General features: G+C 49.3%; 1 protein-coding gene across 1 annotated transcript in view; it reads left to right on the forward strand.

Annotated features, from left to right (window-relative positions):
- Nucleotides 1–549: 549 nt before the first annotated feature.
- WNK4 (WNK lysine deficient protein kinase 4) overlaps nucleotides 550–26,256 on the forward strand; it is a 56,144-nt gene continuing 30,437 nt past the window's right edge. The window contains exon 1 of the mRNA XM_035135485.3: nucleotides 550–1,187. Coding sequence (XP_034991376.3) covers nucleotides 639–1,187 — 549 coding nt within the window. The 5' untranslated portion in view covers nucleotides 550–638. The remainder of the gene's footprint in view (nucleotides 1,188–26,256) is intronic.

Raw genomic sequence — 26,256 nt, forward strand, 5'->3', positions numbered from 1 at the left:
ATGGGATATTCGGGGATCAAATCAGAAATTGGGGCGGCTTCTGTAAATCTGGGACTGTCCCTGGAAAGTAGGGACACTTGGAGCGTCTGCAAAAGGCGACTGTGGGTTAGAGGTGGCTTTGGGCGGGTTTGCTTTTCCCAACGAAAGCGCCCTGGATTTTTTTGGGGGGGAGGTTCATTTGGGGGGGGCGCAGCAAGCACTTTCCCTTGCAAGAAACAGCCCTCCCCCGCGCGCCCAGCCCCCAAACTCGCGTGGAAGCCCCGCCACCAATTTCCCGTCTAGGATGGGCGAGTAGAAGCATCCACGCCCAAGCCAGGAGGGGTGGCGGGTGGTGCGCGTGGGGAGTTGGACGGCGGCGCGTACTGGGCAGCTTGGGGAGGGGCGCCGCCGGGCGAGTGTGGGGAGGTGCCGGGTCTCTACCTTGGAAGAGGGGCGGCGGTGGGCGGAGGAAGGCGCCGGAGGGCGGGTGAAGGAGAGGCGGGGAGGCGGCGGCGGCCGCAGGACGGTGCCTGGAGGGGGCGGTGCCGCGGCTCCCGCCTCCTGGTCTCCGGAGCGCACGTAGCGGCCGCTGGGCGCTCGGGCTCAGTCAGCAGGCGCTCCTTCTCCGTCTCGGGTGTCTCCGCTCGCCTCACCGTCCGATGCTCATGCTGCGGGCTCCCGATCCGGGCTCGGGCGCCGGAGCGCTCGTGGCCCAGCCCGAGGGGGCGGCGGACCCGGCCGGCTGCGGCTTGGACGACGAGGCGCTCCAAGCCGTGCGCCTCCGCGGCCGCAGGCTGTCCGGCCGCCGCGGCTCCAACTACCAGATCAGCCGCCGCAGCTCGGCCGAGCTGGCGGCGCTCAGGGGCTTCGACGGCGCCGACGCGCCCCGACGGGAGCTGCAGGCGGCGACGGCGGTGGCTCCGGCCGGCGCGCCGCTGCCGCCGCCTCCCTCCTGCGCTCCTGCCGCGCCCGCGCCGGGATCCGCGGGCAGCGAGAGCCCCCGCGAGGCCGCGCCGTCGCAGCCGCCCACCGAGCGCGACCACTGGGAGCAGGAGGAGAACGAAGAGGCCGAGACGCGCGCCGTGGCCACGTCCCCCGACGGCCGCTTCCTCAAGTTCGACATCGAGATCGGACGCGGCTCCTTCAAGACCGTGTACAAAGGGCTGGACACCGAGACCACCGTCGAGGTGGCCTGGTGCGAGCTGCAGGTTGGTCAGCAGTCGGTGGGGAGGAGGGTGGGTGGTTGGGGGTCCCGTTTTGGTGGGGGTCCCGTTTTGGTTCAGCCGCCGCCTTTACTTTCTAGTCTCTGGGATTTGCTGGCAGCTGGGAGCAGGGGAAGAGGCGTGAAGGAAGAAGAGCGCCTCTGAGCGCGTGCAGAGTGAATTCCCGCCTGCTGCAACCAAGTGTAGGGAGAGGAAATACCTGCGGTAAGAGGTGCCCACAAGAGCACAACCCTGGGAACGGCAGTTTACCCTTCTCCGAGCTACAATTCCCAGCACCCTTAACAAACGGCAGTCCCCAGGATATTTGGGGGGAAAGACTGTGCATTGCGAATGTGAATGTGAACGGTGTTGAATGTCAGGGTGTCTGAAGCTTTGAGACCCCTTCACCATTGACTTAAGTTTTCCTCCCTTAAATCTTTCTGGCTTTCTTGATGTCAGCTGGCACAGCTCTGTTTAGGACCTGCTGTCATGTCCCACCATTATTTTCTTTCTTTATGCCCCTTCTCTGGAGTCTGGTAGTTGTGGTTCGTCGATTTATATGGGCTTAGTTCATTGCTGTGATTTCAAAACATAAAATTCTGCTCAATGTTGGAAAAAGAGCTCTTAGCTGTTGGGTTTGAAAGTCGCCAAAGTGAATCACTGCTTCGGTTGTTCATTCATTCCAGGAAACAGAACGCCAAGATTGGGTCGAAATTATATATATATATATATAGAGAGAGAGAGAGAGAGAGAGAGAGAGAGAGAGAGATAAGAAAATGACAGGCACTGCATCCAATTAGTGTATTTCTAAGAAGAGGGGTTCAGATCCAGATGAGTTGATGGAGAAGATCCCCCCTTGAAGAAAATCTGCCTGCTTGGCTGGTTATGAAAAAGGAGGGCAGGAGATATCACAAAATAACAACATGTCTTCTGCACAGCAAATGGTTGTATGGGCTTCTGTTATACATCTCAGAGGGAAATTGCAGGTTTCTTTACTGGCTGGAGGGTGGGTGAGTTGCAGATGCTATTGCTGGGTCACAGACCCTTGGGATGTAGCTGTCTGCCTGCTTTCGTTCTCTTCGTTGCTATTCTGGAAGATGAGAAGCCAACTTTGCCCTCTCCCTCCAGATGTGATGAAGCCGGGAGGGGAGGGGTGTTGCCCAAGCCAAAGGGAGCAATGTTTAGTTTTTGCCTTCTCTTCCTCCAGAGGTGTAGTTCTCAAATCCCATCATCATTGGAAATATACTCTGAGGCTCACCTGCATCGTCACATTTATTTTAGGGCTGAGCCCAGGTTTGGACGCTGGCTTTAAAGCTGAGGCCAGGCGCAAGCCAATCCCTCTTTGAGACTAATGTTGTTGCCGTTCTGTGATGATTTTGAGTGAGGGTGTTTCGTTGGCACAGCTTTCCTTGCTCACGGACTGGGAGATGGCAACAACCTGGGCTTTGCCACTGCATCAGGTTTGGTCCCTGCAGGACTTGATGCTGGCGTGGAGAGGAAGGGAAGGCAATAGGCTGGCAGCTGCTTCTGTGCAGGCTGTGTTTGCCAGAGGGATTAATTTGGAAGAGTTCAATGTGACTTGCTTGGCACAGCGAAATCGATCATGTGCCATAAAGGTGTATGAGGCAGACAGAGTCTCCTGCCTCCATCAGTGCTTTGGGAAATGTGTGTGTGTGTGGTTGGAACAGGTGCGAGGAAGGGTGGAAGATTTTTATTGTGTTTCCAAAAATGGAAAAATTAAACACTACCCCAGTTAAAATAAAATTAAAAAGTGCAGAGAATGTTATGAAAGCTTTTCTGTAAAAACAGGTAGCAAACAATCTAGATCTGGAGACCCACTCAGAGCTAGAGAAGTCCTAGGACAGGGTCCCCAAACTAAGGCCCGGGGGCCGGATGCGGCCCAATTGCCTTCTAAATCCGGCCCCCAGACCGTCCAGGAATCAGCATGTTTTTACATGAGTAGAATGTGTCCTTTTATTTAAAATGCATCTCTGGGTTATTTGTGGGGCCTGCCTGGTGTTTTTACATGAGCAGAATGTGTCCTTTTATTTAAAATGCATCTCTGGGTTATTTGTGGGGCATAGGAATTTGTTCATATTTTTTTTTCCAAAGTATAGTCCGGCCCCCCACAAGGTCTGAGGGACAGTAGACCGGCCCCCACTGAAAAAGTTTGCTGACCCCTGTCCCAGGAAGTTGCTTGTCCACGCACAAGAACTTTTTGCACTTGTGCCTAAGAAGTTGAAATATTCTTCTAATCCTAATTTAAATCTGCCTTCCGCTTGATTGAGTTTTCCGGGAAATTCAAATGTCTGTGTACCACCCTAAGTTATATGGACAGAAGATTTTAAGAACGTGCTCTGGCCAATATTAGTTCTACTCCCGAGTAGACCTTTTGAAAGGAGAAGGCTAGAAAAAGATCTCACCCCGAAAGCCTGCCTCCCTTGTTGTCTCCTTGTCCTCCTTGAGAGGTGGCCGGAACTGAGTTCCTGTGGGCTCTGGCTGAAAAAAAAGCCCTGGAAGGCATAAATAACTTTGGTATGTTAAGTTCAACAGGTCCACTCTTGAGTAGAACAACCCTATGTATTCAGAATGGCTCAGCTGGTAGAGCATGAGACTCGAGTGATGGGTTCGAGTCCCATGTTGGGCAAAAGATTCCTGCATTGCAGGGTGCTGGACTAGATGACCCTCGTGGTCCCGTCCAACTCTGCAGTTCTGTGATTCTGTCCTTTAGAGTTCAGTAGAACAGTCACCCTCTACTGAACATTGTTTCCATCCCTCGGCCTTTCAGTGAGAACAAAATGTTATTTAAAATGAAGGCTCTCTCTTGCATTTATTAAATCAGGTAGAATCCGGCAGCTAAAGATCAGGCTGGTTAGCATGAATCAGGATGTAACATGCAGCCCGCTCCTCAATTCCCCACCCTCTCTCCTTGGTTCCCCCATTCATTTTCGCCCACCCTCCAAAATTTTACCTGTCCAATTCCTGTGAAAGAACACAGCTTTCTCTATTGAGAAGAGTTTCTTCTCAGCTCTTGCCACCCCACCCCACCCCCGTTTCCTCCCCCCAGCTCAGTATTCCTTCAGACCTCTGTCTCCACCCATTCTTCATCCTGTTCTTCATCCTGCTTCACCACTCTGGGCACCTTGCCCTTTTCCTCTCTACCGTCTAGGACTCCTCCTTCCCACTCCACCGCTCGGCGTTCAGTCTTCCTGCCTGCTTGGGAGCCACTTCCCTGCTCTGGTCTTGCGAAAGGACATAGGGTCTCCTGTTTCCAGGTTCTGCGCGAGGTTTCTCCCAACCCAAATGACTTTCCCCCTTCCCTCACAGAAGCAGCAATATCTGCTTGCAGTGCTTCTGCTGACAACCCTTCCCTGAAGCAGGTAGAGTGTTTGTGAACATTCCATTCCAAACCAGTCTCCCAGTAGCCAATGTGGGAAGAAGTAGGTGGGCAAGCAAGCTTGGAGGTTGAGAAGTGCCACATTTTAGCCTATAAAATGTACAAATATGAAGGAGTTGGTTGCGTTTTACGCATGTCTTCGTTTGCTTAAGGTCATTATGAAAGGCCAAACATTATCTGCCGTTGGTGCATTGAGTTAAAATAAAGGAAGGACAGCTGAGGCTGGCATTTTGGAAATTTATTAGTGTTTAAGTTTCGCTCCTCTCCTTCCAAGAGTGGCTAGGGCTCGTTGCAGTTCACTGGGCCCTGACTACACTGAGACATGTATGCGGTAGGAGAACATGGGCTTTATTTTGCCCGAATGTTTCTTTTCTACAGACGTTTGCATTTTGCAGCAAAAAAGGGAGAGAAGCAGAACTTTTCTCTGCAATGTGACAAGTTTCAGAGGTGTGGCTAGATTGATTTATTACAAGCGCGCAGACACATGAACTTGCATACTCAACTTGTGGCACCTTGAAAGACAAACATATTTATTGTGGTGTATGCTTTCAAAGCCGTGCACTAGAATCATAGAATCATAGAGTTGGAAGAGACCACAAGGGCCATCCAGTCCAACCCTCTGCCAAGCAAGGTCCCTTTTTTGTTTTATCCACCCCGAGCAATTTCGTATCGCCAGCAAACTTGGCTGCCTCACAGCTCACCCTGAACTCTAGATCATGTGTGAACACTAGATTGAGTGCTGGATAAATTCAATCAAATTTTCCTCGTGAATCCTCGTTCAGCAATTCTGTGTGGTCTCCCTTTGAAGCTTGGAGAACGGCGACTTTCAGGTCAGCAAGCAGAGTTCTCTGGAAGACTGGCTTCTGAACAGGATCGTTTCTTATTGATGTCCATTGATTGCTTTGCGAGGAAAAAATCAACTTCCAGTGTTCAGCATGCCAGCCATCACAACCTCTTGAGGGAGAAAAAAGTTATCTATCCTGTTTCACTGTGCTATGCATGCTGAAGCTTTTCCTCGGCAGACAGGGTCTGCAATATCCTTTTTGAGTTGAGGCGCCTGGAACCATACATAGTATTCCGAATGCAGTAGCACCGTAGATTTTTATAACAGCGTTATAATATCAGCAGTTTTATTTTCAGCTCTTTTCCTAATGGTTCCCAACATGGAATTCACTCAATGCCCGTTCAGACTCCATTAGTATATCTGTGAAATTAAGATATTCAGTATTAAGACACGTGTTTTACTGAATTTTACTGCTCGTCCGCTCAGTTTGGAAAGGTCTCTTTGAAGCTCCTCTCGGTCCCTTTTTGTTTTATCCACCCCGAGCAATTTCGTATCACCAGCAAACTTGGCTGCCTCACAGCTCACCCCGAACTCTAGTTCATGTGTGAACAAGTTTAAAAGAACAGGTTCCCAAATACTGATCCTTCGAGGATTCCACTTTCTGCATTCTTCCGTCTGGAGAGCTGCCAATTATTCCTATCTCTTACTGTCGCTCCGATGCCGACCTGAAAGACACTGTTTTCCACTTTGGGGGGGACGGGACTTCAAAGGCTGAAATAGATGAACTAGAATTTACCAGTAAATTTGATTTTATTTACTTAGGACTCAATCAGGTCCAAGGTTTTCTCTCCCACTACAGTGTTAAGTAAGCACAGTAAAGGCAGGAAGATTGTGTTATCTCCAAGTACTATCGCCTTGAGTTGTCACTGTTCTTAACTTGTATACAGACTGTGCACCTGGCATTTCTTCATTTTGTATAAGCGTGCACAGACACACACAACTGAAGAAGACACCCGAAGGTGCCATAAGCCTCTGTTGTTCTTCTTTATTGTCACCACAATGTCTCTGGGAACCTCCTAGTCCTCTAGAAGTCCAAATAAAGATGATACTTGAGGATTCTGGTCGCTACTTAGACACTTGGCCTTCATCCTATCTGCTGTGGCTTCTTGGCTATGACAGAAAAACCAAGAAAAAGGCCCCCTCTATTCCTTTTGTCTTTGGCCTTTGTTGTTGTTGTTTAGTCGTTCAGTCATGTCCGACTCTTTGTGACCCCACGGACCAGAGCACGTCAGGCACTCCTGTCTTCAACTGCCTCCCGCAGTTTGGTCAGACTCATGTTCGTGGCTTCGGGAACACTGTCCAACCATCTCGTCCTCTGTCGTCCCCTTCTCCTAGTGCCCTCAATCTTTCCCAACATCAGGGTCTTTTCCAGGGAGTCTTCCCCTCTCTAGAGGTGGCCAAAGTATTGGAGCCTCAGCTTCAGGATCTGTCCTTCCAGTGAGCACTCAGGGCTGATTTCCTTCAGAATGGATAGGTTTGATCTTCTTGCAGTCCATGGGACTCTCAAGAATCTCCTCCAGCACCATAATTCAAAAGCATCAATTCTTCGGCAATCAGCCTTCTTTATGGTCCAGCTCTCACTTCCATACATCACTACTGGGAAAACCATAGCTTTAACTATACGGACCTTTGTCGGCAAGGTGATGTCTCTGCTTTTTAAGATGCTGTCTAGGTTTGTCATTGCTTTTCTCCCAAGAAGCAGGCGTCTTTTAATTTTGTGACTGCTGTCACCATCTGCAGTGATCAAGGAGCCCAAGAAAGTAAAATCTCTCACTGCCTCCATTTCTTCCCCTTCTATTTGCCAGGAGGTGATGGGACCAGTGGCCATGATCTTGGTTTTTTTGATGTTAAGCTTCAGACCCTATTTTGCGCTCTCCTCTTTCACCCTCATTAAGAGGTTCTTTAATTCCTCCTCACTTTCTGCCATCAAGGTTGTGTCATCAGCATATCTGAGGTTGTTGATATTTCTTCTGGCAATCTTAATTCCGGCTTGGGACTCTGTTTATCCCCAAATTGCACAGAATAAGGTGTTGAGGCTACACCTGGACTCATCCATGTTGGGATGTTTAACTCCTGAATAATCAGAATAATCCAAACAGATGAAGGCGGCAGTGTTCGAAATTAGCCAGGCACATTTTGCGCCTGGCTTTCAACCACTTGTGACCAATTGAAGATGACTGGGCGCCAGGAGGGCACCTGACATCTCCACCATCTGGGGATCATTGGATCTGGACATTTTATCTATACAATCAGGGTGAATTTATTGAACCAAAAATGTGTTTTCTGTGCAGCCTGAGCAGGAAGAGTCCCCACTAAGAAAAAGAGGTCGGAATAGGCCTATATGTTGGCTGTCCCTGGATCAAGTGACTTTTCAGTTCTCAAAGCTCTTAACCTAGCTCAAGTCAGTCCTCTGAACTTGCCAGACATTTAACTGAGAATCGATCACAGCCAGTCCATCGTTTGGAAAATAAGACTTTTGAGCCATTTGGCCCCAAAACGGCAACTTGACATTCTTGTTTTGGCTGTTTTGGGACTACAATTCCCATAATCCCTGACCACTGGTCCTGTTAGCTAGGGATGATGGGAGTTGTAGTCCCAAAACAGCTGGAGGGCCAAGTTTGGCCATGTCTGATTTAAGGAGTCTTTCTGCACCTAGCTTATATATCTGAGTTTCTAACACAGGAAGGAAGGCGACTTAAGGTCACCTTGAGGGGTGAGGGGTGCTAGATTTGGATAGGTTTTAAAAAATTTTGAGATTTACTGTTGTTGTAGTAGTAGTAGTAATAATAAAAATAATTTATACTCCGCCCATCTGGCTGGGTTTCCCCAGCCACTCTGGGTGGCTTCCAACAAAATATTAAAATACAATGGTCTGTTAAACATTAAAAGCTTCCCTAAACAGGGCTGCCTTCAGAGGTCTTCAGGCTTCTCAGTGCAGGCACCGAATTCATTTGGAATGATAACCAAAAGCCTCTTTAGACAAACGGTACTAGATGTACTAAATTGACATAGTGGTCATTTCCACCAAGTAGTTTACATTGGTTAACAAGTCAAAAGCAGCAGCAACTATGAGAAATACCTGTTGTTCCCCTCGAAACTGCAATGCCAAAAAGCTTTTGCCAGACTCTTGTTTTGAACAGATGGAATCAAAGGTTCATCTGGGGAGATTTGGAGGCATCCCAGTCCAAGACGGATTATGTATCTGTGGGGCAGCAGATTTAGTGAGTAGGGTTGCCCCACTGTATTCCTGAATGCCAGCTTTATTCTGATGTTAGAGAACTCTTTCCAAAGAGCAGTTAAGTCTGAGGGAGTGACAGAAAAATGAAGCCTTCAGTTACAAGGAACTGATCACCATGTGACTTGCTGTATAGGAGGGGCCAGCAAGGTTTATCTTGCCTGGGCCGGATTGGTCCCGCGGAGATCCCTCTGTGGGCCGGATTGCACGCAGGCACCTGTGGTTTTTGGCGTCTGTGTGTGCACAGACACGATTTTCAGCATCTGCATGTGCGAAGATGCAATTTCTGCGCTGCACCAGTTTAGCGCAGCGTGCGAGCAGGTAACTCGGTTCTGGGGCGGCTCATGGGCTGGTCAAACGACCTCCGTGGGCCGCTTCCAGTCCTGGGAAAATATATTGAGAGTCCATTTCAGTTCACTGCTATGGAGATGTTGCAGTTTCCCCTATCTGGTTTGTTTTTAACAAACACTTACAGTGGTACCTCGGTTTACGAACGTAATCCGTTCCGGATGTCCATTCTTAAACCAAAACGTTCTTAAACCCAGGCGCGCTTTCCCTAATGAGGCCTCCCGCTGCCGGTGCCCTTCCACCGTTCGGATTCCGTTTGTAGACCGAGGTAAAGTTCTGAAACCAAGACACTTATTTCTGGTTTTGCGGTGTTTGTAAACCAAATCGTTCTTAAACCGGAGTGTTCTTAAACCAAGGTACACTGCACTACAAAACTCTGCCAGTGTACGCTTTTTGCATCGTGTTGGAAATGTGTGCCTTAAACGGACACCTTTCATGAGGTTAGTTTGTTTCGTCTTAGAATCATAGAATTGTAGGGTTGGAAGGGACCAACTAGTCCAACCCCCCCCCCCCCCGCAAGGCAAAAATCTTTTTACCCAATGTGGGGCTCGAACCTACGACCCTGAGATTAAGAGTCTGACACTCTACCAGCTTAAAGGTAAAGGCTAATTCAGCCAGTTCTTTTCTGCTTTTGAATACGAGGGTTGCAGCCTGGCTTTGGGGTCGTACGGCCCTGAATCTTCCTGGCGGGTGTGATTTACTGCTGTCCAAAGTGCACCTCAGCCCCCCTGAGGCACATGGTCTCAGCCGGGTCCCAAGTCCTTGTTTGCTGGGTTGAGGGCTGGAGCTGAACACTCATGACAATTGTGGGTGGGTTGCCCTGTTTTCTGTGCTGATGGTCTGGGGCAGCTTGCTCTCTCTTTTTAGGGATGCAGGTGACACTGTGGTCTAAACCACTGAGCCTCTTCGGTTGGCCGATCAGAAGGTTGGCGGTTCGATTCCCCGCAACGGGGTGAGCTCCCGTTGCTCAGTCCCAGCTCCTGCCAACCTAGCAGTTTGAAAGCACGCCAGTGCAAGTAGATAAATAGGTACTGCTGTGGCAGGAAGGTAAACAGTGTTTCTGTGCACTCTGGCTTCCATCACGGTGTCCCGTTGCGCCAGAAGCGGTTTAGTCATGCTGGCCACATGACCTGGTAGCTCAAATCAAATTTATTAAACGGTCACAGACCAAATCGACTCATACAACTGATCAACAAAGGATAACACAGAAATAAACAGAGGACGATTTCAGTACAAATTAGGCCGTAACAACACTTTAAAGTTAAAGGACATAAATAAAATTAAATATTCGTATTCGCCTGCGTATTGACATTGGGAAGCTCTTGTTTCCTGCGTCTAATAGCAGGTACGCGGAATTTGGCAACATTGATCGTAATTTCAGGGACCTTGTCTTCTACCAAGGCTCTCAGACGTTGGGATTTTGGTTCGTTTTTAAGCTTTTGTAAGGCTGGGGTGATAAAGGTCAGGCGTAGAGACCTGGTAGCTGTCTGTGGACAAACGCCACCTCCCTTGGCCTGAAAGCGAGATGAGCGCCGCAACCCCATAGTCGCCTTTGACTGGGCTGAACCGTCCAGGGGTCCTTTACCTTTTACCTTTTTCTCTTTTTGTTGCCCTAGGCCTGTTAGCCATCACTCTGGGGCAAAGTCTGGAGTAATGAGTGGAATACTACCACTACTACCATAAATGGGCTTAGTAACAATCAGTGTTTTATTTACATATTTATTTAAAAGGTAGGTGCTGGGGCCGAGCTCTGGCTAAAGGCTTCACCCTGTGGCCCATGTTATAAATTTGCCAGGCACGTTTTGCTACTGGCATTGGGTCAAATCGCGACTGCAAAGAGATTTCTGCCTTAATACTATTTCCACTGTGTGTGTGTGTTTCTGCTTCTTGCATACAAGCGAATTGTTGGAAGAGCAAGCTGCATCAAGCAACACAGTTGAGATCATAGAATCGTAGAATTTTAGTTTTGAAAGGGACTCTGAGGGTAGCCTAGTCCATTTGGCACCTAGCTTATATAGCCGAGATCCTAACACTGCCTATGACTTTGAAACCCTTCCTTTGTCCTCTAATCTCAGACATACAATGAGAGGCTTTGGGTTAGATGAGAGGAGAGACACACACACTGCGTATAATGGACAATTATGACTTCCAGTGACTTAAGGCTAAGCCCTCTCCAGCCACTTGTTTGTTATTAGGCAATATAGGAATATTGCAAGTAAATGAATATATAATCGTGCAGCAGTGTAGCATTTCTTCCTTCTCCAATGACGCTCTTCGATTTGCAGATGTTTTTCAGGAGGCCAACTAAAAATAAGGAACATTTATCAAGCTTTTCCAAGTCTTTTTTTTTCCTTAAGCAGTCCTTGTGCTGGGGATAAGCCTCTTGCACAAACACGGGATTTACTGTCACTTGTTCGCCTTTTAAAAAATAGCTCTGTCCTATTTTCTCTTGCAGTTGATCATTATGTTGCCTTTTAAAACATCTGCGGCCAGCAAACCACAAACCTGAGCTATTGGGACCCAGCCTCCCCATCCGAAAAGTTCTGCCTGGGTCTATTTCTGGTGTGCAGAAGTAAATTTAAAGCATCGTTTTATGGCTGGCCTTCTTTTTGGGGGGGTGGGGGTGGGGAAATACAGCCTGGAGCTGCCTAACCAATATTTGCTGAGGACGACTATTTTCTGCATGTATTAATGGACACGGGAACCAGCGGACATTGGGTCTCTAGAGGGTCTCTAGAGAACGGGAAACAGATTCGAGGCTCAGCATTGGGGACCCATCATCCAGAGGGATGAACAAATATTTCAAATGCATAAATGCAAGACTTAATATTTACAGGTACCACTCCCTTGGCCTGGAAAAGTAAGAGGGTGACTTGTCACCTGGCACTGCAACATAACTTCACCTGAAGTTACAGCAGTGGTTTTTCAAAGGATATGGCAGAAGAGGATGGCAAACGCGACTGTGAGATTCGAGGACAATCAATATTCTATTAAGGGAATGATTTGTGTTCATATCATAGCTGCCAAGTACCCCGTTTTCCCCAGGAAACCCCCGTTTTTACTTACCTTTCCCCGGTGGTCCCCCGTATCACTTCATCGCCCGTTTTTCTCCGTTATTTTCTCCTGCCAGCGGCCATTTTTTTTTTCTGATTTGCCCTTCTATGGGCACCAAAAATGGCCACTGCCGGCTTCAAACGTCGCATCTACACATGTCCGGAAGTGCGTAGACGGGACTTCCGGTGTCGTCGACGGCCATTTTTGGTGCCCATACATGGGCAGAGCGACACCGGAAGTTGCGTCGATGCACTTCCGGACATGCGTAGAAGCGAGTTTCGAAGCCGCCGCCGGCCATTTTTGGTGCCCATAGGAGGGCAAAGCGACACCGGAAGTTACGTCGACGCAACTTCTGGTGTCACACGGCTGCCGGTCCCGGATTCTGCAGTCCGGGACTTGGAAGGTAAGGTTCATATGTAGCTGCATTGTTTTATTCTTTCTGGGTATCCCACGATCATATTATAAAGTACAGTGGTACCTCGACTTCCAAACGTTTTGATTTCCGAAGTCCGCTAACCTGGAAGTATTTTCGCCGCACGCGCGTGTTCTGCACATGCGCAAAATCGACACTTTGACTTCCGAAGGTTTCGACTTCCGAAGAGCGCCGCGGAACAGATCGCCTTCGGAGGTCGAGGTACCACTGTAGGTGCGTTCTGTGTTATAAATCAAGCAATGCCAGGAGTGGTTTCTCTTTTTACTTTCCAATGTATTTCTTAGCAATTAAAAAAAAATTGGTGCGGCGCGAACCAATTTTTGTTCTGGAAGTGTGTCCCAGAGGGAAAAGTTAGAGTTATAGGCTCTGTACCTCAGAGGCTTGGAACAGATAACAATGCTTTAAAATAAGACAGAAATAAATACCATACCTTATATGATACATCTCCCCAGCTACTTAGGCTCAGTCACCAAATAGCTGCCCGGGTGGTGGGTGGCCTCCCAGGAAATGGGAAATTCTGGCAAGGGTCTTTGTGTCTTAGTTTCAGGGCTGATACTGCTTCCACCGTGAGGCTCCCGGTCTCTGCAGATTGGGTGCAAGTCCTGGGCTTAAAACTAAACTATATTAAACCAAACTAAACTAAAACTAAAACTAAAAGAGGTTCCAGGCCTCAAGTTTGCTTTGAAGTTGGATCTTGGGGCCTGGAGACCCTCCTCGGCCCAATGAGTGTTTTCATGGGATTGAAAGGGAGAGGCTGTAGGGCTCAACACATTAAAAGGGGTTTGAAAAAGAAGGAAGGAAGAACAGAAAAATAACGTTGACTGCCCTATATGTTAGCATAAAGAAGTAGGGTAAAGGTAAAGGGACCCCTGACAATTAAGTCCAGTCACGAATGACTCTGGGGTTGCGGCGCTCATCTCGCTTTAAAGGCCGAGGGAGCCGGCGTTTGTCTGCTTGCGCAGACAGTTTTTCCGGGTTATGTGGCCAGCATGATTAAGCCACTTCTGGCGAAACCAGAGCAGCGCACGGAAACACCCTTTACCTTCCCACCAGAGTGGCACTTATTTATCTACTTGCACTGTGTGCTTTCGAAATGGGTGGGCAGGCGCTGGGACCGAACAATGGCAGCTCACCTCGTCGCGGAGATCCGAACCGCCGACCTTTCGATCGGCAAGCCCCAAGTGGCACAGTGGCTTATCCCACAGCGCCACCCGCGTCCCATAAAACAAAAGGTATATATCACCAAAACAATTGTTAACAGTTAACACCATGTCCAAAAGACTGATACTGCTGCATTGGAAAGATAAATGTAAGTGATTAAGAAATTGCATTACAAGGATTTCTGTAATAGAGTTTGATGCAGTAGGAAAAGGGTTTGAACAAAAACACTGTAGGGATGAGGGTGGGAAGTCAATTTATGGAACTATGCAATTATTGGAAGTCAAATGGTGAAATTATAGAAACAGAATTTTAAAAAATTATAGTACAAAAACAAAGAAAGGTAAATGTACTGCTCTGTTTAGCCAATGGATCAAAGACCTCACTACGCTTGCCCCCCTGCGAGTGGATTGCTCATAGGCGTAGACTTTGTATGGGCAAGTGTAATGGAACTTGGAACTGGTTTATGCAAAAAGCAGTGGGTTGAAAATTGCAGGTGTTCACTGGGCTCAAACCTAACGCATGAGTAAATCCCAGTTAATCCCATTTATCTTCTTCTGAGTCCTTTTTATCCTTGTGAAAACTGCCGCGGCCTGCTAGAACCCAGCTAGGGGCAGTGTGTGTGTGTGTGTCTTGGGGTGTCATTGAAGGAAGGAAGGAGTCTTTCTAGGCCTGGCATTCTCCCTCTTGTCTAACCCTGATTTATCTTGCTCCCTCCCTTCCTCTTCGTCTATATCACATTACCCAGGGTTGCAGCAAAGGCCTTGGAACAGCGTCAGCCAAGTGTGATTTCTCCGGGCAGCTGTTGTTTGCACCCAGTGCCCTAGCTGGACAGGGGGGGCTCTGTGTTAAAATATATAGGGGCAGGCTGTGGTCCTTAGCTCTAGAGAGGAGTATTTCTGCCCCTCAGCTGTGGCCCTTCCTGTAGAGAGGCATGGAGCGAAGCGCCTGAAAAACAGAAATAACTGGGTCCACTTTCTGACACAGGGTATATGTGAGAATGCTCTGCAAATTAAAAAATATATATGGAAATGAGAAACTTTCGTGCTGCTAGTCCTCTAGGGCAGGGTCCCCACCAAACTAAGGCCCGGATGCGGCCCAAACACCTTCTAAATCCGGCCCGCGGATGGTCCAGGAATCAGCATGTTTTTATAGGAGTACGGTAGAATGTGTCCTTTTATTTAAAACGCATCTCTGGGTTATTTGTGGGGCATAGGAATTCGTTCATATTTTTTCCCCAACATAGAGTCCGGCCCCCCACAAGGTCTGAGGGACAGTGGACCGGCCCCCTGCTGAAAAAGTTTGCTGACCCCTGCTCTAGGGTGTAGGGTGGTTGCAGGGTAGCAGCCTAAATAGTCAATTTTAGCCTATTGAACCCTACCTTGCAGTATTGCGGCTCAGTTTAAAGTGAACCACCGCTCAAAGCAACCCTGGTTTTGAATCTTGCCTCTCCAGTAAGCGGCCTTGGGCAAGTCACTCGCATTCCCTCCCTCCGTGGGTTGGATTTGAACCTTGGTCTCTCAGGTCCTAGCCCAGCACTAACCACTGTACCACACTGTCTCCTCTTTCTCGGGGGGGGGGACACTTTCAGTTTTTTCCTCCTCTTCCGTCTCCGTATTGCCCCCGTAGCATTCAGCATGGAGAAGGATGGGGACAAACTTAAAATCAGGTGGCTCTGTCGCCTGTTCATCTCCCCGGCTTCCACCCTGCCGTTCCCAGTGGGCACCAGTGTATGGCCTACTTTGGGGAAGAGGAAGCAAGCTAATCCGATAGGGGCAGGCGTTTTATGTCAGGTTGGTTCCCTGAACAAATAAAAGTCCCAAGGGCCTAGTAGCTCAACCTTGTGTGAAATGAGCCTTGGCCACATTGGTTGTCACAGCAACTTGGGAGTCTGGCTGGGATGCAGGTGGAACCAAGAGGCAAGGCCCCCTGTTTCACGGCGCAGAGAGTCCAATTTCAAGCGGCAGCGAGCTCAAGAGCCGAGCAAAACCCATGTTGTACTCCTGTGTGTGGCCTGTGCCACAAAACTCGGCAGGACTTGCAGAGAAGCGGCGGACGTCTTGACGGGAATACGGAGAATCTCCAGGGCAAGGGGGAGCCTTACGCCACCAGCCGATCGGGAGTGAGCTCTTCCAGGGGTGGGAATAGGAGGCCGGACGGCTCCACACCTTCCATCCAAGGGGCAAACTGCCACTAAAAGAGGGCCGTCTAGACTTGCGAATCTGAATGACTTCAGAAAGCAATTAAGTGTTCCCTTTTCCGAAGATGTCAGGCTCTAAACTAATAGCTTCTGGCAAGCTTGTCTGGCAGCGAGGTGCCAGCTGAAGAAGAGGAAGAAGCTTATTCGATGCCTTAGGGATTAGGGGACAGAGCTTCCAGGGTAGAGGGTGTCGCTTCTAGGATGGCTTCTGTCTTGGATGGCTTTTCTACAGCTTTTTTGGGGTGGGTGGGAGGGAGGGACATAATGCTGATGCTTAGGGCCCCTCCATATGCCCTTTTTATTTTGCATTCTGTGCAGATCCCACTTTCAAAACTGCTCTTACAGATGTTCTTGGGGCAGACATACTGCCTCAGTTCCATTGAGTGCATGTCATATAACTTCCTGCTGGAGTCCTAGAATTGTAGAGTTTGGAGGGACCCTGTGGATCATCTAGTTGAGGGACATGCAACTCCTGATAGATTGCGATCTACTCACAGTACAAAAAAAACTGGCAGTGATCTACCCATTGTCGTAAAAAGACTGCCAGTGATCTACCCAAAGTTGCGGAACTTGAGCTTTTTTTAGGAAGCCAAAGTTGGGGTTGTTTTTTGTTTTTGCTTTTTTGTAAGGAGATTGCTGAGGAGCCAGAGGTCAACCAGGATCTACTAGTAGATCACATTCTACGTGTTGGACATGCCTGATCTAGTTCAACCCCCTGTGATGCAGGAATAGGCAAGCTGTCCCATGCAGGGATTTGAACCTGCAACCTTGGCGTCATCAGCACCATGCTCTAACCCATGGGTAGGCAAACTAAGGCCCAGGGGCCGGATCCAGCCCAATCGCCTTCTAAATCCAGCCCGCGGACAGTTTGGGAATCAGCGTGTTTTTACATGAGTAGAATGTGTCCCTTTATTTAAAATGCATCTCTGGGTTATTTGTGGGGCATAGGAATTTGTTCATTTTTATTTTTCCAAAATATAGTCCGGTCCGCCACAAGGTCTGAGGGACAGTGGACCAGCCCCCTGCTGAAAAAGTTTGCTGACCCCTGCTCTAACCAACTGAGCTGTCCTGTAGCTTTTGATACCATAAATGTTTCAGAGGCATTTGCTACCCTAGTTTTGTGGCACTATAGTGCAAGAGTGCCCCTCCAGAGGGCAATAACATGGCAGCTTGGGGGAAGCATCACAAAGCTGCCAATAAAAGCAAAATGGTGTGTTTACAGTCCACCCCTAATACGCTGTCATTGCATCAATTGCATGTTGCAGAAAACACCTTTGAAAACGCCAGTCTGGTGGGGCCCTTGAGGAGTTCTTAATCCACATTGATTGTGTGGATGCCGATTCAAACTTTGATATAGCAAACTGTGGCACTTTTGGAAACACATACAGAATTTGCAAGCTTTTACTTCTACCGTAAAAAGAGCCAGTTCACACATTCTGATAGATACTGCACTGCTCTGAAGATTGAAACGCAATACATGCGATACTATCGCTTCGATCAAAACATTGCAGCTTCTTTAGCACATTGTATAAGTATTTCACTCCATCTCCGAATATTTGCAGTTTGCCTTTTTATGCAGCTAGTTCCTGAATCCCATTTACCTAGCTGCTCCCGATAACGTTTCTCTATCCTTTAGCCTCGTTGTGAATTTAATCCAGTTGAGCTGCTCCCAGGCTTTCCCAATCGTATCCAACTTATTTGGTTTGTGGGCATTAGCAAACTGTGGCTCTTTCTGTGGCGCACCAGGCCTAAGAGGGTCTGCTGGAGCTCATCCAGAAAGCGGGGAGCTGAGGCCCCTGCGGTTCATAGAGACCATAGTCAGGCTCCCCTTTCCTATTGCACTGTTTTGCTCCACATGCAAGCTGCAGGGGCTCCTCTCCCCCCCCCCCCCGGCCTTGCTACAAATGTGCCTTCATTTATGAAGTCGCTCTGGTCCGGTGTTTCTTTCCCTCGCCTCTCCTGTGCTGCGGACAATGAAGCTTTCACAGCGGCTGACGGCACACAGCTGCATCTGTAGCAAAAGTTCATAAACACCCCGAGTGTAAAAATACGAACCGCCTCCAGCTCCACCACAGAGGCCCAGGCCAATGAGGCCGTGAGGCGGTTCCCGCCCGGCACATGGCGGCAGTGTGGCCTAGCAGGTGGGCGCCGCGCCACCGGAAAGAGACGCAGCCGAATCCCTGGCAGAGCGGCCGCTTTTAAAGCACGTTTCGTCTGTCGTTCCCCCCCCCCCACCGTTTCTCTTCCAACTGAGCTCCCTTGAGGCACAGAGGAGGGGTGGACCTGGGATGCCGTGTTTGCCTCTACAATTTTCACTCTTTTCGCAGCCAGCTCCTGCAAGCCAAATGGCCCCCCTCTGTTCCAGCTGCATGTGGAGCTTGGTGCCAGCAGTGGTTCTGGCCCTTGCCCAACTGGGGTCTGATTCTGGCTGGATCCTTGCCATTGCCCTTCACTCCTTGCTGGAGCTCGCCTGCCTGTCTACGCTGCCCCCCACTCGCAAACTTCCCCTCACCCCCCTCAAGCACCCATTTCAGGAGGAGGGCAGCCAGGCCACATGAGGTAACAATTAGAGGACATATTGTATGAGCTAAAAGGGGGGGTGGCTTCAGATGTTTGCCAGGGCAAAACACCCCCTGTCACAAACCTCACATCCTGCATATGGACTGTCTCGCCAAGAGTGGTGCAAGCTCTGGTTATCTCCCGCTTGGACTACTGCAATGCGCTCTACCTTTGAAGGTGAGCCGGAAACTGCAACTAATCCAGAATGCGGCAGCTAGACTGGTGACGGGGAGCGGCCGCCGAGACCACATAACACCGGTCCTGAAAGACCTACGTTGGCTCCCAGTACGTTTCCGAGCACAATTCAAAGGGTTCGCGCTGACCTTTGAAGCCCTAAACGGCCTCGGCCCACTAGACCTGAAGGAGCGTCTCCACCCCCATGGTTCAACCCAGGCGCTAAGTGTTGTGACGTGGGGTTTGTGATTTCAGCTCTCTTGACAAAACATGCTGGAGACAGTTCTCTAGTAACAGCTCTTTATTAAAGTGAACAAGACTGAAGACTGAGGAGAGGAAAGCTACATTTATAGGGACAGGGGACTAGCTAGGAAGGGATACATTTTGGAGGGAACAATATCAAGCAATCACAGTGCTGCCTTTTGGAGGAAACCAATAAGACAGAGGATCCAAATACAGCAGCTTAAATGAACCAATAGTAGCTGTACCCTCTGGAACCAAAAGGCAGTTACTTTATCCTAATGCACATACAGACAATAATAATACAGATATAAAATCCTTTGACTCAATACACAACACCCCTCCCCCCCTAGTGAGCACAGCAGACGTAATCCCTCAGGTACTGTGGGGTCCTACAACTTCTACCTGATCTCCTGACAACAGGTGTTGCAGGTTCTGGATTGGGTGTTACCTGTGGTGGAGGGGCTGCTATAGGGGTTTCATCAGGAACAGATGGAGTCCCAGACATCTCAGGGTCCCCGACCTGTACCTCGTCATCATGAGGACTAGCAGACCCTGGTTCATTTGCTGAAGCCCCTGGTGACTGTACCTCTGGACCATTTTCACTCTGGTCTTGCAGCTGTGCGTCATTAGCCAGGGATGAATTATCTGACTCCTCCCTGCTGAGCGCCCGGCGCCTCAGCTGATCTATATGTCTCTTCCAAACTTGCCCATTTTCCAAGGTCACATAATAGGACACAGGTCCACTAGCCCGGGTGATCACACCGGCCACCCACCGCGGACCTCGTGAATAGTTCCTCACCCAGACCAGATCTTCAGGGGCGAGATACCTTGTTGTGTCAGTCTCAGCCTGGGGGGTTGCTCTTGAATTACGGTTTGGCATTTTATCTGGGTGGACATAATCCAGCACCGTTACCAGTCTTCTACCTAAGAGCAGCTCGGCTGGCGACTTGCCCGTCGCAGTACACGGCGTCGCATGCTGCAAAAATAACATTCGCGCAATGCGAGCCGACCAGTTACCCTCCATTAAGCGCGCAATGGATTCTTTGGCTGTTCTTACCATGCGCTCAGCCTGCCCATTGGAGGATGGGTGAAAGGGCGCGGATGTGACCCCTCTTATAAAGTTATCAGCCAAGAATGCCCTGAATTCTTGGGATACAAAAGCTGCCCCATTATCTGATACAATGGTCTCAGGTAACCCGTGGGTAGCAAACAGCTGCCTCAACACCTTGATTACGGCAGCTGATGCCATGCTAGGGACCATCGCCACTTCTAACCATTTGGAATATGCATCAACGATAACCAAAAAAACCTTCCCTTGGAATGGCCCAGCAAAATCTATGTGCAGCCGGCTCCAGGGAGTCCTGGACTGCTCCCACCAGTGGACTGGTGCTCTGGCCACTTCTGGCCGCACCTCTTGGCATGCCTTGCATGTTCGTACCCATTGTTCTATGTTCTGGTCCATTCCAGGCCACCACACATAACATCGGGCTAGCGACTTCATCCTGACCATTCCCGGGTGTCCCATGTGAAGCGTCTCAAGAACCCTGTTTCTCAGTGGTGCTGGGATTATCACCCTATCTCCCCATAGGAGACAACCCTTATGCATGGACAATTCGTGCTGCCTTGTCGCATAAGGCCTGAATTTTTCTTCATGCGGACCACCTGGCCACCCCCTCCCCACCCAAGTGAGCACACGGGAGAGAACAGCATCTTTCCTAGTTTTCTCAGCTATATCCGTAGCTGTTACAGGAGCCCCCGGAAGTGTTTCTAGCATCATAATGTGCTCCGCCGGAGCAGGATCCTCATTGCTCCCGCCAGGAAGGGGCAATCGACTCAGCGCATCAGCATGGCACAACTGTTTCCCCGGCACATGGGTCAAGGTGTACTGGAACCCATTCAGGAATATTGACCAACGCAACATTCTGGGGGAGAGAATTTGTGGCGTTTGTTTGTTTGGGTTGAACAACCCTAACAGTGGTTTGTGGTCCGTTTCAATGGAGAAATGGCGACCGTACAAATAATCATAGAACCTTTTGATTCCGGACACAATAGCCAGTGCCTCTTTATCAATTTGAGCATAGTTGCGCTCTGTGGGCGACAACGTACGGGAATAGAAAGAGATGGGCTTTTCCGACCCATCCGGTTCCCTATGACTCAGCACAGCCCCCAGACCGTATTGAGAGGCATCACATGCCAGGACCAGCGGCTTTGACTCATCATAATGAGCAAGGACGCTCCTGCTACTCAGCATTCCTCGCAAGGAGTCAAAAGCCTTCTGCTGCTCCCGCCCCCATCGCCACACATTCTTTTTCTGCAATAGTCTATGTAATGGTTCAGCTACCGAAGCTTTCTGGGGTAAGAACGAATGATAAAAGTTAATAAGTCCCAGGAATGACTGCAACTCCGTCTTGTTCTGTGGTCGTGGTGCCTCGATGATGGCCTTAATCTTAGCATCTGTGGGGTGGATGCCTGATGCATCAATTTTAAACCCCAAGAAATCCACAGTTGGCACCCCAAAACTGCATTTTTCTTTTTTCAGTTGCAACCCCACCTCCTTGAACTTGAGCAACACTGCACGGACACGCGCAACCAGTTCCTGTGGGTCTTTTCCAGCAATCAAAACATCATCAAAAAATGGCAAGACCCCCGGCAGACCTCTTAACAGGCGTTCCATGAGCCCTTGAAAAATCCCTGGGGCCACACAAACTCCGAACTGTAATCTGTTAACTCTGAACGCCCCTTTATGTGTGACAATAGTCTGTGCTTCCGCTGATTGTGGGGTTACTGGCAGCTGTTGGTAAGCTTGTGCCAGGTCAATTTTGGCGAACACCTTGCCCCCAGCCAGTTTAGCCAACAGATGTGATACGACTGGAATGGGGTATGAGTTTCCCCTGAGTGCCTTATTGATAGTACATTTGTAATCTGCACATATCCTGACTTCCCCATTTGCTTTAAGGGGTGTGACGATTGGAGTCTCCCACTTAGCAGAGTCCACGGGTGAGAGAACTCCCTGCTTGACCAATTTATCCAGCTCTGCCTCGATCTTGGGTTGCAGTGCAAATGGCACTCGCCTTGGTTTGAGTCGGATTGGAGCCACCCCGGGGTCCAACTCGAAGTCAACTGGGGGCCCTTTATAACAACCCAGTTTTCCATTAAAGAGACCAGCAAATTCCTTGCATAATACCTCACTCATCTCAGGGCAGGTTTGGATTGAATTAAGCCCTGAGATACTCAGTCCCAGGGCAGGGAACCAGTCAGTGCCCAGGAGACTGGGGCGACTGCCCTTCGCAATCACCAGTTTGAGTACAGCCTGTTTGTCCCGGAACTGTACTCTCACGGCACACATTCCCATAACATGGATGCGGCCTGCTGAGTACGACTGCAAGGTTGCCGGAAAGGGCTCCAGAGGGGGCAACTTACCCCTGGGGAAGAATGTCTTCGCGGTCTGGTCCGACACGATGGTGAATGCGGATCCGGAGTCCACCTCCATGTCGCACTGCTGACCCTCAATCTTCACCTTGACGTGTGCCTTGCCTTGCGCTGGAAACTGCACGGCCCTCCCGTTGATCTCCGTTACGTAGTGGCAGTCCTTTAGAAAACGAGTTGCTGTGGGCGGTCTGCGATGCTCCAGTCTAGGTGCTCCTGTCGCTCCCGACGCCGCCGATCTACAGACCCTGGCGATGTGACCCGTCTTTCCGCACGTCCGGCAGATAGCATCCCTGAAACGACAACTCTTCCTTTCATGGTTTCCGCCACAACCTGGGCAACTGCCTCGGCGATCTCTGTGCACTGTGCAGGCCTGACGCACCGACTCGACCCCACGGAATGGGCTCTGGCTCGGAGTAGCCTCTAGCTCGTCCATGGCATGCGCAACTTCTATCTGTGGCTTAGTGGCCTTGCGACTGGCATCAAGCTCCTCTCTTTCATAATTCTCCGTGGCGGTGGCCTCTTTCAAGGCTGAAGCAAGGGTAACCTCTTCTTTAGCCACGATGCGTCTTCTGGCTTTCTTGCTGCTCAGACCACCAATAAACCGATCCAGGAGAGTCTCTTCCAGATTTTGGAAGCCGCAGTGCTGAGCGAGCTTCCGGAGTTCAGCCAGAAATGTGGATACAGACTCCCCAGCATGCTGCTGCCTCTTATGGAACTCCATCCGCCGGGCCATCTTGGTCTCAGTAGGCGCCAAGTGGCTTGTTAGGCAGGCAAGAATATCTTTGAGAGATGTCTCACTCAGCTTTGCTGGAGCAAGTAATGCCTTGGCCAGCTTGAAGGTCTCGGGCCCACAGTAGCTCAGGAATGTGGCCCTTCTTTTGCTGGCATCGGTGATCCCTTGAGCCACTGCAAAGAACTCGAAGCGTTCGACGTAGTCTTCCCAGGTGTGGGGCTCTGATGGCTGGAAGGGCTCCAATACCCTTGGACTCTCCATTGTCCTAGCGGGCAGGGTCGTCTTCTCAGCTGGCCAGTGAGTCTTGTTCTCAGCTGCAATCCGGACTCTGAGGCAGGGTTGTGTTTAACCGCTCCTCAGCATTCCGGATCCCACCTTCGTCGCCAGTTGTTGTGACGTGGGGTTTGTGATTTCAGCTCTCTTGACAAAACATGCTGGAGACAGTTCTCTAGTAACAGCTCTTTATTAAAGTGAACAAGACTGAAGACTGAGGAGAGGAAAGCTACATTTATAGGGACAGGGGACTAGCTAGGAAGGGTTCTGGCGGTTTCCTCACTGCCGGGGGCCTTCTCAGTAGTGGCACCTGCCCTGTGGAAGGCCCTCCCATCAGATGTCAAGGACATAAACAACTTTCTGACTTTTAGAAGACATCTGAAGGCAGCCCTGTTTAGGGAGGCTTTTAATGTTTGATGTTTTATCGTGTTTTTAATATTCTGTTGGGGGCCGCCCAGAGTGGCTGGGGATACCCAGCCAGATGGGCAGGGTATAAATAATAAATTATTATTATTATTATTATTATTATTATTATTAGGCACAGCTCCTGGAGACCCCCCTTCCGCAGCTGCAAAATGAACCCAGGAGACCGGGCTCTGTGCAATTTTTTCCTTGGTTCTTGAGTGTACCTCTTCCGCCCCCCCCCCCCCCGGCCTTGGCTCTGCCGTTATAGATCAGTACGGAGAATGGCTACAAGCTCCTTTAGGAAGCTGGCTGCTGCTGGTGGCGTGTATGTGTGCAGTAGTGGTGATGGAAGGGTGATTCTGGGAAGGACTTTTTTTACGGTTCCGTTTGGCTCTCCGGCGTTGGAGAAAGGCTGTATTCATCCCGTTCGGCTGCTGACGTCCGCGGAGCAAAACGGTGATCAAAGAGATTAGGGCGATGTCTCCTTCCAGCTCCACGGCCCAAAGCAGGGAACCTGGACGAACTGCAGTGGGGAGGGAGGGACTGAAAATATCACGAGGTGATGAGATCTTCTGGACCATCTCTCCCTGCTTTTTATGTTGGGAAACTGCAGGTTTTCCCTCAGGGACCATCTACCTGGGACTTGCGAGAGGGACTAGTTCAAACCAGGCAGGATTGGTCTCCACAGCGTACTTTGCAGCATTTTCTGCGTGTGTCAGAGGCTGTGAAATGTAGGAGCAAAAAAAGGGGTGTGTGTCTTGGACTGCTGTGAAATGAAATGAGAAGAGACCCCCCCCCAAATCATTTTCTAGCCAGGCCAATATTACTCTGGGTCCACATGTGCAGTAAAATGAGTTGGTACTACCTGCAAGAGAGAGGTACTACTTTTGAATGCTCCCCTTTGGAAAAAAAAAATGTCCTCTGGACTATGCAGAAGTGGATAAGATGACGGGAGGAATTCGAAACTGAAGGGACCAGAGGTTCTTAGAAGATTGGGGGGGGGGAATCGCAAACTATTTGAAAGATAGCTGTAAACAACAGGTTACGCTAGTAGGACTGCAAGAAGTTCTGTAAGGAGGATTATATGAAATATTGCAGGGGAAATTTAGGAAGGACATTGAGTTATGTTGTATTTAGAAGTAATAGTGAAGATAATGAAATGTAAGGCTAAGTGATGAAGAGGAAATCTGAGGGAAGTCAAAAATTGTATAAGATATGAATGAATGTAATAAGATGTTTGGAAGTTATATGCAAAAAATAATAAAAAAATATAAGAAAAAAATGTCCTCGCAAGAAGAAAAGTAGCACGTCAAGAAAAAAGATTCTAAGCTCGCCCTTTGGCTGCTACTCTGGTTTATCAATTTGCTTGAAGCCTGAAATGCTGGAATCCATTCTAGCGATTTAGCATGTTGTTGGCATCCATCTGCCTCACCTTGGTTTCCTAAGCATCTGGGTAGGCTTGTCCAGCAGGAATTTTTTTTATCAGGCACCGAAAAGAGTGCAGTTGAAGGCACCTGCTTGATGTCACTAGGCAGGGAGTTTGAAAGCTAGGCGCTGCCACAGCCACACTAAACCCATCAAATGCTGAACGGGTATTCGGTGGCACCTGTAATAGTGCCAATTCTGCCAATCGAAGTGGTTTGTAAATACAGGTGAAACTCGGAAAATTAGAATATCATCGAAAAGTGCATTTATTTCAGTAATGCAACTTATAATTTTTTTCTTTTTCTTTTAATTTTTACAAATGCTTTCTTTTGGAAATTCCACAGTAATAAAACAAATAGTTACAATAATACAAAAATAAACATCGCTATTACATTTCATTAATTACATTCCATTTATAATTGACCCGCCTAACAACTGGGATGTAGGTGGCGCTGTGGGTTAAACCACAGAGCCTAGGGGGCTTGCCAATCAGAAGGTCGGCGGTTCGAATTCCAGCCATGGGGTGAACTCCCGTTGCTTGGTCCCAGCTCCTGCCAACCTAGCAGTTCAAAAGCACGTCAAAGTGCAAGTAGATAAATAGGTACCACTCCAAGTGGGAAGGTAAACGGCGTTTCCGTGCGCTGCTCTGGTTCACCAGAAGCGGCTTAGTCATGCTGGCCACATGACATGGAAGCTGTACGCCGGCTCCCTCGGCCAATAATGCGAGATGAGCGCGCAACCCCAGAGTCGGTCACGACTGGACCTAATGGTTAGGGGTCCCTTTACCTTTACCTAACAACAAATAATTACAATTGACATATCTTGCTTGCCCTATGCGGCCTAGGACCCTCGTACTTACGGGACTGCCTCTCCTGGTATGTCCCACAGAGGACCCTAAGGTCCATGAATGATAATATCTTAAGGGTCCCAGGCCCTAAAGAAGCCAGATTATCCTCTACCAGGGCCAGGGCTTTTTCAGTGATGGCTCCGACCTGGTGGAATCTTCTGTCCCACGAGACTAGGGCCCCGCAGGACATGATCTCCTTCCGCAGGGCCTGTATGACAGAGCTATTCCGCCTGGCCTTCAATTTGAATTAGCCTGAATCTCTATTCCCTTTTCCCTTTCCTTTTTCTATGAAGAAACCCTTCTGGGACCCCACATTTA

Source organism: Zootoca vivipara, chromosome 12 (genome assembly GCF_965207765.1).
Source record: "Zootoca vivipara chromosome 12, rZooViv2.hap1.1, whole genome shotgun sequence".
Classification (NCBI taxonomy): Eukaryota; Metazoa; Chordata; class Lepidosauria; order Squamata; family Lacertidae; genus Zootoca; species Zootoca vivipara.